Source organism: Pituophis catenifer, unplaced genomic scaffold (genome assembly GCF_029215685.1).
Source record: "Pituophis catenifer annectens isolate HBS135680 unplaced genomic scaffold, rPitCat1.0.hap2 SCAF_1, whole genome shotgun sequence".
Lineage (NCBI taxonomy): Eukaryota > Metazoa > Chordata > Lepidosauria > Squamata > Colubridae > Pituophis > Pituophis catenifer.
This window is the reverse complement of record NW_027256881.1, coordinates 266,467,946-266,480,034: the sequence shown is the minus strand read 5'-3', so window position 1 is coordinate 266,480,034 and position 12,089 is coordinate 266,467,946. Positions and strand designations below refer to the sequence as shown.

General features: G+C 38.9%; 1 protein-coding gene across 3 annotated transcripts; it reads right to left on the bottom strand.

The window, feature by feature from the left end:
- Positions 1–3,116: 3,116 nt before the first annotated feature.
- Positions 3,117–8,297, bottom strand: FADD (Fas associated via death domain). 3 transcript variants are annotated; one of them, XM_070957566.1, is made up of 3 exons: positions 8,246–8,297; positions 7,222–7,529; positions 3,117–4,919 (listed from the first exon to the last, which is right to left on the bottom strand). In XM_070957566.1, the coding sequence occupies exons 2-3, from the start codon at positions 7,517–7,519 to the stop codon at positions 4,639–4,641; spliced, it is 579 nt and encodes a 192-aa protein (XP_070813667.1). In that variant the 5' UTR covers positions 7,520–7,529; positions 8,246–8,297; the 3' UTR covers positions 3,117–4,638. The 3 variants fall into 3 exon arrangements, with proteins under 3 accessions (XP_070813667.1, XP_070813669.1, XP_070813668.1); XM_070957568.1 differs by lacking the exon at positions 8,246–8,297 and adding an exon at positions 8,003–8,178; XM_070957567.1 differs by lacking the exon at positions 8,246–8,297 and adding an exon at positions 8,023–8,178.
- Between the last annotated feature and the right edge of the window lie 3,792 nt (positions 8,298–12,089).

Genomic DNA, 12,089 nt, shown 5'->3' with positions numbered 1-12,089 from the left:
AGAGGCTTTGTAAATTTGATATGTAGACCTATGACATGAAGAGTTCAAAAAATATAATTGAGATGTGATACCCTGTGAGATTGGATAACATATTAAAAAGATCACACATTCAGTTATTGGTGGAATCAAAGGTCTGAAGGATTCCTATGCTTCTCTGAAAATACAGATAGAGGATCTGAAGAAACTGAACAATGCTGTCCCATACTTTAGAGTTGTCCCATCTGAGATTGCAGGGCTGTATTCCGCCAGGAAGTTCCAAAATAGTCTTCAAATTGCCATAACTCACTGAATTGTAATTTTTCATGTAACAGAAGGGAAAAAGAACATTTTTATTTACTACATCATCATCTTCTTCTTCTTCCTCCTAGTGTTTTGTCTGCAGATGTGGGTCCACTTTTCGTATCGATGAATGCCATGTTGCACGATCAAACAGCATCTGGGTTATGTCTCCATTTTGACAGATATGGCTGTAGATCCATTGGTTGCAATAAAAAGACTGACGGACTGACTTGTTGCCTGGGTCTGACATTGGTTTGGCCTGTGTTCAGCTCAGCACCACCCTGATGGGTGGGCATTATCCAGTGGCACCACTAGAAGAAGCAGACCTCACTGCCAACATTTTCACTTTCATACATGAACATACATCGACAGAAATCAACAGCCATAATCATTGTCTTTGTCTCCCTACAGAATAGATCACAGTCTTCCTCCCCACTTATCAATGTAGTCTTATTTGAAAGGAGGTCAAGTGGTGGATTGTTGAGTTGCATCGAAATTTAATGTCATTATTCTGTGGATAGACAATAATGTATACTGGTTAACAGATTGTAAAATTTCAAGGCCACCTAAATTATGGAGCTCAGTGGGATGATTTTTTATTAGTCATTCTCTCTCAGCCAAGCTCACTTGTACCTTGTTTGGATAAAATTTGAGGAGACTCCCATGTAAAATGGACTTGATTTCTCAGGGAAAAAGCAAGACATAAATGCAATGAATAAATAATCCCATGTCTTTAAAATGTCATTGCTAATGTTACACTGCACCGATCAGATCAAATCAGAAACCTATATCTGAAGTATATTTAAAATAGTTGGACATACCTAAACTAAGTATTTTTTATTATATTGATGTGGGGGGAAGGTTTACAACTTAGAGCTCTCTTTGTTCCTTGCCTGTCACAAAACATGGAAAGATACTTTGCCATGTTTGGATTTCTGTGTGCTTTATTAGCAATCAAAGCTTTGCCTTAAGAAAAGGAGGGGAGCACAATGAGGAGCTAAAGTATGTTAATTGTCTAATTATGTAAAAACTGGTTTAAGCAGGAACTATGTATAACATAACACATAATACAAAAAAAGTCCATTAAAATGTGAGAGGTATAGAAGAAGGCATGGCAATAAATAATTAGTATGTAGTGTTCCATCCTATAGTGATTTTTAAATTAGTTTCCTATTGTAGATATTCAGTTAGGTGTGGGTTTTGACAAGTTATTTTTTTAAAAAAAATACTTCCAGCCTTCCAGTTTAGAACTTTTTGACTTTTTCCTCTTGGTAGAATTTGTGTGCTTTAAATTGCGGTGTAATAGAACAGCTATTCAGCCATCTAAGTTTTTCTAACACCTACAACTAGAGAAATTGCTTCCTGTTATGTTATTACTGAAAGAACGTCTCATGACTGCAAGGCTTTCCCTAAGAAAGGTGAGCAATGCATCCTTAGAACTACAGTCAACAATACTGTAAATAAGTGCTTTTCTGCTTGGATATCAAGCTTCCTTCATCCTCTGGGGTGACAGAAGTTTTAAATTGTTAACTTTAGCTTAGTCTAACAATTCCGATTCTCTTGTTTAGTTCTTAGAAGCTATATGAAGTGGTTGTTCCAGTAACTGATCAGGCAGTGTATAAATTGAATAAATTATAATAATGATTTGTTCAGTTTATATACTACCTTTTCTCGTCTAGGTGCTCCAAGCAGGGGCGCAGAACAACCTCGACTCCAGTTTTCAAAGCACCCTGTTGAGATGAAAGTCATTCCAGATCAGGATCAGATTATTATTAGATTTCCCTCTCCACTACTTCCCTATCCAGGCTCTCAAAGAATATCAAAATATCCAAACTTGGTCTGAATATGCCATGATAACCACATATGATTTATTTTACATTTCAGGTACTTCCTTCCATGTTTTCGATTAGCGATCCCCTAACCCTAACCTTTTGGGCACCAGGGACTGGTTCTGTGGAGAGAGGTTTTTCTGCGGACTGGAGGGGGCGTGGTCTCATGTGCTGCCTGTATCCTGGGAATGTTGCTTTGTTTTGCACAGCCTGGTGGCTGACATGCCATGGATTGGTACCAGTCCACAAATCAGGGGTTGGGGTCCCATTTTAGATGATCTTTACTTGGACTAGGACCTAAAATTTAGCACCCCGTTTTTCCCAACGTGGAGCCCCCAGATCTATCGCACTACAACAGAATGATGCTACTATTGGGCATGTTTCAGTGTTGATAGGTTGGAAAAGGGTTAGTTCTAAATCATGTCTACAGTTATGTGGGAGTATAGAAGTATCCCTCTTTTCCTGCAGATGGAGAATGGGACCTTGCTGAAGTAATTTTTAAGACTTTTAGGACTTGAAAGTACTGTACAGCTGAAAAATTAATAGAACAGGCTTGTAGGCCTTTCTAGCCCTTAATTCTTTATAGAAATATATTTTAATTTCTATTATATTATAAGTAGATCCTAATAGTTTACTTTTGCCCTTTCAAATGCCTTTTGGGTAAAAAATTTTTTCCATGGGATTACACCATATTTTCAAGCTTTTTATTAGTTTTTTTCTTTCCTGACTTATCCTGTATTTCTAAATTTCCAAAGTTCTGTTTTGCTATCTTTTTTTTTTAAAGCACAAAGCAGTTGGCAAGGGTTATACTTGTCTGTGCTAGCATGGAGGGATGTGGCTTTGGCAGAAGAAACACACACTGCCTGAGGTTCCTTAATTTAGTTTTACAATTTTCAATGGAGAAAATTTGGTTGTGGAAGCACAATTCCAAGAGGTTGGTTTTGTATAAATCCAATCAGGGATATTCCCTGGTGAGAGAAGGTAAAAATAGTCAAGACAACACAAGCATGCGATCAAAAATTCAACCCTTTTTATTACCTAAATACATGTAAATAGGGGCAGATTTTTCAAGGTTGCGGCTGCTGTCTTCCTTTTTTTGGCTCACCTCCAAAAACACTCCTACATCCAATTACAGGTTATCATAAATATAATTATAACGCAGCTGTGTTTTTTTTTTAATCTAACTCAAAGAACATTATTAATTGGGAGGAGGCAATGGTTAAAATTGCTTTTGTAAAAATGAAGCCATTGAGATACAGTATATAGCATGCTGCACATAAAATACAATATGCTGTTTGATTTAAGCTAAACAGACAAAAAGCAGGGCCCTGGAATATTTGATAACTGTACAGAGAAAGTCCCAGGTTGGAAATTACAATGTGAGTCAGGGCCCCACAGAATATTTTTGTTGCTCCAGTGTGGGTAAGATCATAAACATTGGCCATTTGTTTGATATTTTGCAAGATTCTTTGGATAATTGAAGGAATAACAGAACCACTTCAAGATTTGTACCCATTTCACTCTACTCGGTGGCTCTAACTCTATCCAGTTTGGGATTATGCAAAGTGTAAATTTAACGGACCAAGTTATTGTGTAGGTTTATTTGTATTTATTCATCACATTTCTACAATGTCCGTCTCACCTAAGTGACTCATGTTTTCATGAGGAAACAGCTTAAGATCATGTCCCACTGTTAGCTATTAGCATATAATAGCTTGAAAGGAGTCTGTATTATTTCTTTTTATTATTACTTTTCACAACAGAAAATTAAGCTGTTACAGACCATTGCATGCTGAGTTACTGGAAAATACAGCCCATGGCTACATCAGTATCCATGGATAGGGTTGCCTGGTTTCCCCCAAAATAAGACATCCCCTGATAAAAAGCCCAATTGGGCTTTTGAGCACATGGCAATAAGGCCAAGCGCTTATTTCAGGGTTCAAAAAATATAAGACAGGGTCTTATTTTCGGGGAAACACGGTATCAGATACAGGCACGTTCTTTGTGTTCATCTTAATAGGCCTGTGAATAAACTGTCTACTGTACATCTATACAGAAACAGCAAAAATTAGGAAAATCTTTTAATTGAATAGAACTTTGCAAATCTGGCTACAGAAATTTGTTAAACTATTATGTGAAAGCAAAATGTTAAACATTTTTCTGTGTTACTTTGCTGCCATCTAATGAGCATTCATTTCTGCAGCCCAGGCACTGGTTGAGGGCCACCTTATCTTTAAAATTATTTGCTGAACATGAGTGCTTTTCATTCTGCCATCTGCTCTTCTCTTGATCTTCTTCCTTCCAACAGCAAGGAATGCAGGGGAAAAGGAAAAATGGTTTCCTCAGGGTCTAAGTTAATAAGGCCTTTTTGAGCTGAATACACTTATAGGCTGCCTAGTGCTGATATAATGAAACTTAAATTGAAAAAGATTATATCAGACATTATTGTATTTTTTAAAAAAATTATCTAATGACAGTCTTCTCTTATGAATTTTTAATTCATTGCCAGAACAGTCTCTTCTGATTAATCCTACTGAGTTTCAGTTTCTTTCACAGCTTCTTCAACATAATCTGCTGCTAGATTCATTCGACAGTTCCTTAGAGCTCTTATTATATCCTCCACCTTTGCTTCCTTTCCTTTTGATTTTTGCCATTCTAGAAGCGATTGCATCAATTGTTCTTCCAAATTGTAGGGATTAGCAACCATAATCCTATCCATTTTGGCATCTGAAATTCCAAGTGTTCGAGCGAGCGCTTTCCAGTTCCTTCCAACATTTTCACATATGACTTCAAAAGCTCTCTTCAGTTTATCTAGAAAGAAAAGCATACTACATATCAAATAGGTGAATTGCAGTGGGACACCTCTGCATCATCTATTATGTATCAGTTTTATCCCTTCCTTGTCCTTCTCTGAAACTCTTGCAGCTTAGGGGTTCAATACTATTAAATAAGTATTTTCAAAGTTCTCAGTTTCAATCAGGGTAGATAAAAATCAATGATTTTTTTAAAAAAAATAAAAAAATCACATTTTTTTAAATTTAAATCGGATTTTTTTTATTTAAATCGGAGTTTTTGATTTTTATTGAATTTATTTTAATAAAAAACTTTTGGGGTAAAAATCTATCGTAAGATAGTTTTCTATTTAAGATACATAAATAATTTAGTTTATTCAGCATGAAATGGAGCTTAGTTATGTAGCATGAGGCTGTATATTCTGCAGCATTGGGACTATCGGTGAGTCAACAGTGCGTCAAAGGAGTAGCAGAGATGACAGTTGCTCTTTAAAAATTATGATTTAAATCAAATTGATTTAAATCAAGTTTTTTTACTAGTGATTTAAATCATGATTTAAATTGTGATTTAAATCAACTCGATTTAAATCAAATCCACCCTGGTTTCAATTTCTAATATGGTAAATATTGATAGCTATAACCCACATTGCTTGTCCCAGCTTCTGCCCACCTAGCGATTTGAAAGCATGCAAATGCAAGTAGATAAATAGGTACCACTTTGGTGGGAAGGTAACAGCATTCTGTGCACCTTTGGTTATAGTCATGCTGGCCACATTATCACATAAGTGTCCTTGGACAATACTGGCTCCCTCAGGCGGGATGTGGCTATCAGAAACATTAATATGGGGCTATTCATGTCCTCTTCTACAAGCTTTCTGGGAATCTCAGAAATTTTGTTCTTAATCAACACCCTTCAATCGCCATCACCCTCCTGGAAGATTAGTCCAAATTAAACAAATGAGATTCATTACAGAACTACCACAGGTTAATGATGATTTTAAATTTACTACACGTAGTCCTTGAGTTATGACTAGCTGTAATTAATGTCAGTCGTAAGTTGGGTCACCCATGTGATTGATCTGTTTCATGACCTTTTCTGTGCCAGTCACTAAGCAAATGCTGCAGTTATTAAGGAAACCAATGGTTTGCAATGGGCCCAGTTTTGCCAAAAACTGGAAGTAAACACCATTTTTCAGTTGTTGTAAAATGTGGGGCAATGCAAATGGATGTAAATACAGCCTGGTTGATGAGCGCCTGGTGTGATCACATGACTGCAACAACCATCGGAACTTCTAATTTGAGTCATAAGTGCCCCCAGGGAGGTCCATCATAACTTTGAATGGTCACAATGTGATCAGTATTAAATCAAGGCCTACCTGTAAAGCTTCTCCCTCCAAAAGCTGAAATCTATTGTTCCCAAAGTATCCAGTTACATTTTTTTAAATATATAAAACTCCTGAATAGGACTGAGCAAGGTGCAAGGGCTGCAGTTACTTAATAATATTCTTTCTCCTATGCCTCCCTTCTCTCCTGCAATTACCGGAGGAACAAGAGAACTCTGGGCAAGGGAAGGTGGGATGAGGTGCCAAGAACCAACAGTTAATATGGAGCAGCTTGTTTGGATAGAAACAACTTGCCTTTTGAACAAGACACCTTAGACTTACACATTCTACAAAGTATTCCTATGACTTATATTTCACAAAAATAACCCCAAAGTGTCCTATAGCAGTGGTCCCCAACCCCCGGTCCGCGGACCGGTGCCGGGCCGTGGAGTACCTGGCACCGGGCCGCGCAGTGGCCGGGGGACATAAACGCTGCAGCGCAAAGGCTCCTGGGCCGTGCGCAATGGGCCGTGCGCAAAAGCTCCTGGGCCGTGCCCCCACCCCTGCGCGCGCTCAGCGGGCCGCGGCGATAAAAAGGTTGGGGACCACTGTCCTATAGCACCTATAGATCAACCTTAGCAGCCTGAATATTTACCAAAAAATAAATCCCCCCAGAGCCAGTGTGATACATTGCAAACTGGTGCATGGAAGACTGCAGCCCTGCCCCTCAAGGCAGTGGTTGAATTCAAATTTTTTTATTACCGGTTCTGTGGGCATGGCTTGGTGGGCGTGGGCGTGCAGGTGAAGGATACTGCAAAATTTCCATTTCCACCCCACTCTGGGGCCAGCCAGAGGTGGTATTTGCCAGTTCTCCAAATTACTCAAAATTTCTGCTACCGGTTCTCTAGAATCTGTCAAAACCTGCTGAATTTCACCCCTGCCTCAAGGTCCAAAGCACCTTTTTTTTTTCCAGATCAAATAGTAACAAGAGCAACCTACATTTCTCTTTATCCTCTGGCTGACGATCTGGATCACCGTCCGCTGTTTTGACGTACTGCTCTAGTTGGGTTAGTAGATCTTCTCTTTTCAGACTTTTGAGCATGTATCTCAAAACCCCAACATTGTTGTACGCAATTTTTTCCTGTTCCAGGAGAATCGTGAAGAGCTCATTGCCACTGCTTACACCCTCCAGTTTTTTTTTACCAATATGGCTCTGGCAAAGAAATTTAAGGTCTTTGAGCTCCGTGGGCGACAAGGCCCTTGAAATCGAGTGCAGCAAATCCAAAAAGGGATCCATTCCCGGAAACCTGGAAAGAATACAAGGAAGGTTCAGAAGCTTTTGTCAAGAGTCAAACTTCAAGCACAGGTTTTTTTTAAAAAAAATTATTTCTCTCTTTAATTCTGATATCCCCTTTTCCGGAGTCTGCCACATCTGGCTATTACAACTCCTGGCCAAGCAGAATCCTAAAACAAAAACTACAAGTTCTTGAAAAACTTTTGCGCAACTACTTCAGCTTCAACCACAATACACGAACAAATAATAAGATACAAACTCAAGATAAACCACTCCAAACTCTGTTGAAGAAAATATGACTTCAGTAACAGAGTGGTCAATGCCTGGAAGGCACTACCTGACTGTGGTTTCTTCCCCAAACTCCCAAAACTTTAATCTTAAACTGTCTACTATTGACCTCACCCCATTCCTAAGAAGTCTGTAAAAGGAGTGCATAAAAGCACCAGCGTGCCTACCATCCCTGTCCTAATATTCCTTTTTACTTACTTTTTTTCCCTTTTACTTACTACTTTTTTTAGGCGAAAACGCGTCTTTCTCTCCAGCCAACTAGTCTGCAGCCTTCTACTTCTACAATGAATCCGGTTCGAGCTTTAATGACATAGAAATCTTTTTTGGACTTTTCTAAAGTGCTCCAGCTAACATTTTGCGCGATCCTGACGAGATATACTCATTTTAAGAATCTGGACTTTTTAAAAAAAAAAAAAGGAAAAGAAAAACCTTAGGACTTACTTCCTGCTTCTCCGCGACTTTGCCGCTTCCAGGCGTCACAAGAGGAAGAGGCTGCCCCGCCGGAGTGCGCTCCGCCCCGCGTCTTCTTTCAAGGGAGACGCTCCGGAAGGTGGCGGTGCTGCCCAGCTTTTCCCACCAATCCGTTAAATCCGTGCACTGTTTGATCCCATAGGCGTTGGAGGTGTTGCAGACGTACGGAAGAGCGGAGATAAATTGGTTGCTTTTAATAGCTAAATACGAGTATTGACATGTTTTAAAAAAGGGTTTGATGTCGCCGGAAGGCTGGTCTAAAGTATTTCTCTTTTATTAAAAAGAGCCCGCATAAACTCATCCGTTACTCTGATGAATCTTTAAAGAAAGGCATTTCCGAGTCGCCGTTTGTGTTCTTCATTCCCTTCCATTTTTTACTTAAAAGATTCAGAACTGTCTTTCCGGGAGCTCGACAGATGTTTCCAGGTGAGTTTTAAGGAGGAAATGGTGATGGTAGTATTGGGTGCAAAATGTTACCCTTTGAGAATGACAGCTTCTAATATTCTTAGTCAGAACACAAAGCCAAGGTTCAAGTTCCTTTAAGCTGAGCTCAGTTCTTGGGGACTTCGTGGATCCATACGTGGCATCAGGATCAGCAGGTATACAGCATCAGGACACGAATGGTGCCATTGGATTCTTTCTGGTTTTCTCAATTTCATAGTCTAGCTAGCACATTGCTTCTCAATCCCAGCAACCTGAAGTTGTGTGGACTTCAACTCTCAGAATTCTACAGCCAGCGTGCTGGCTGGCAAATCCTGGGAGTTGAAGTCCAAATAAATTCAAGTTGGTGAGGTTGAACAACAATTAGTCTAGTTCACAGCCCTGGGGCTCCCTTAAGGTCTCCCTTGGACGTAAGAACACAAGAGAACCCTAGGGCTAGGCAAGGAACTTGAAAAATCTTGTGGTCTCCAAGAATAAACCGGATTTCTTTAGGTTAGCCACATACTATTTATTCAACAGATATTTCAGTATTTGCCCTAGTATCATAGGACCTCAAGGTATGAACAATTGTTACCATCTAAGATGTGTGAGTAATCCTAATTCATTCTATTTTAGAAATGCAGTAGGTGTTAACATGGGATCCCCAGACATATTTAAAAAGAAAAACAAAAAACAAAGCTACTTGCAGGCATTTTTTCAGCTGCATGAAAAAATTTCTCTGCAAATTATGCTGTGGCTATTGTATTCCTGTTCTTGTAGAACAGGGCTGTCAAACTCGTGGCCCGCGGGCTGGATGCGTCACACATTGCCCACACCCACGTCCAGTTTAGCAAAGAGGGAGGGGGGTGGGAAGTTAACAATACATCACGTGACGCCGCCGTGACTACGCGAGTTTGACACCCTTGTTCTAGAAGGAACTAGAATGATAATACTGATGCAATCTTTCACAGTGAGTGTCAATCCAGTGATGATAAGCTTCTGGGCTAATAGGCCATGATGTAATTATCTGATATAATTTCCACAATATCATTTTGATGCTACTTTAACTGCTTATTTACCAGATTTCCAGTATTTCAGATAAAGTCACTTTAGGCTAAATTCAACTTGATCTCCATAATATGTACCTACCCTTAGCTTGTAAATATTTATTATAATTTGATTCTAAAGGATTGTTAGCATACACTGGATGAAGAAAGAACGTTTGACCCAAATCCAAATTCAGCTCAGATCAAAAAGAATACCCTTCCCCCAAATGGCAACCTGGTCATGCTCCAGATGTTGAAGAACTACAATTTACAGAATTCCTCCCACAGGTGATGCTGGACAGCTCAGCCAGAAACTGTATAGAAGGTTATATCATTGAAGAAGCACTGCACCCAAGGCTGTTTCATCCGACAAGAATATGTAAGATGTACTTGTTGAAGAGCACTTGCATTGCTGGAGAAAATAAACAGGATGCAATGAAGGGGATCTTAAACTGGTTGGAAAACAAGTCTGGTTTGCAAAAAAAGTAGTCTGTCCTTTATGAAATGGTATCTGCTGAAATACAGGAGAAAGAGCTCATCAAAGAGCCTTGGTGGTACAGGGGTTTAAGGCACCCTGTTATTAAGCTTATTAAGACCAGCTGCCTGCAATTACTGCAGGGTTCGAATCTCGCCAAGGCTCAAGGTTGACTCAGCCTTCCATCCTTTCTAAGGTAGGTGAAATGAGGACCCAGTTTGTGGGGGCAATAAGCTGACTTTGTATAAATATACAAAAGGATGAAGGCTATTGCTGAGCACATTGTAAGCCGCCCTGAGTCTTCGGAGAAAGGCGGCATATAAATCAAATTTAAAAAAAAAAAAAATTAGAAATGACAGAAAAATGTGCCTCTCAATAGAAATAGCTGCAAACATATTGGTACGTGAAAGATATGGAATTATCATGCCAGTGCACATGATCACATGTTCTCTATTTGGATGGCAGCCTAGTCAAAATCAGTTGAAAGACATAAAAGGAGATCGAAGGCCCTAAAGATACCTATCAGCAAAAAGCATTTGCACAGCAGAAAAAAAAAAGATAGCGATTAATTATAATGAGAAGTGAAGCATTTAAATTGTTTGTCTACATGATAACATATGTATTAATATATTAAATATTACAATGATAACTCTTTTTCCGTGGATGGAATTAATTCCTTTTCTTCCTGGTATACATAATTTTATTTATTTATTTATTTTATTTTATTTGTCAAGCATACATAAGATAACAGGTAAAAGTATAAACATAATTTGAATGCATGAAAAGAGTAAGAGTAAAAAGGAATATTAGAACAGGGACGGTAGGCATGCTGGTGCTTTTATGCACTCCCCTTACAGACTTCTTAGGAATGGGGTGAGGTCAACAGTAGACAAGTTTAAAGTTAAAGTTTTCGGGGTTTGGGGAAGAAACCACAGAGTCAGGTAGTGCATTCCAGGCATTGACCACTCTGTTACTGAAGTCATATTTTCTTCAATAGAGTTGAGTGGTTTACTTTGAGTTTGTATCTATTACTTACTTGTGTATTGTTGTGGTTGAAGCTGAAGTAGTCATTGACAAGTAGGACATTGTGGCAGATAATTTTATGTACTACGCTTAGGTCAGACTCAAGTTGGCATAGTTCTAAGTTGTCTAAGCCCAAAATTTGAAGTCTGGTGGCATAAGATATTTTGTTCGAGCAGAGGAATGGAGGACTCTTCTTGTGAAATATCTCTGGACTCTCTCAATTGTATTAATGTCCGATATACAGTGTGGGCTCCAGACAGATGAGCTGTATTCGAGAATTGGTCTAGCAAATGTTTTGTATGCTCTAGTTAGTAGTACAATATTACCAGAGAAGAAGCTACGCAAAATTAGATTAACAACTTTTAATACCTTTTTGGCAATGTTGTTACAGTGGCAGCTTTGGCTGGGATTAGATGACACCAATTTTTTAAAATAAGTTGTGTGTATTTCCTAACAAAGAAAGAAGAGGTTTTTAAGAGAAAAGCTCTCCATCCTGGAAACAGGATTAAGATGCTTTTAAAAACATGGTACTGACCAAGCAACTTAAAATAGGCAGTTGGATGAGTCTACACTTTCTTGAATTTTTTTCCCCTCTGAAAAAACTCCAGGAGAGGGAGTGAGAGAGGAAGAGGCAGAGAGAGAGAGAGAGAGGGAGAGAGAGAGAGAGAGAGAGAGAGATGCAAGTTTAAGTGATATAATCTTCAGTAATAAATTGAGATGTGCTGAGATTTGTGTACTGGCTGCTGCTTTAGTGCAAAAGAAAACAAAGGAGGAAGCCAGAGTCATCCATATTTCCCCAGGTATGTGAAACAACAGCTGTATATGTAAAGAAACAACAGTTACTACTGAA

Excerpts from the sequence above, each read along its gene's own strand:
- FADD (XM_070957566.1), bottom strand. The coding sequence starts at position 7,519 with ATGGATCCCTTTTTGGATTTGCTGCACTCGATTTCAAGGGCCTTGTCG. Across the intron at positions 4,920-7,221 it reads GCCAGAGGATAAAGAGAAAT|ATAAACTGAAGAGAGCTTTT; the intron begins GTAGGTTGCTCT and ends TTTTCTTTCTAG.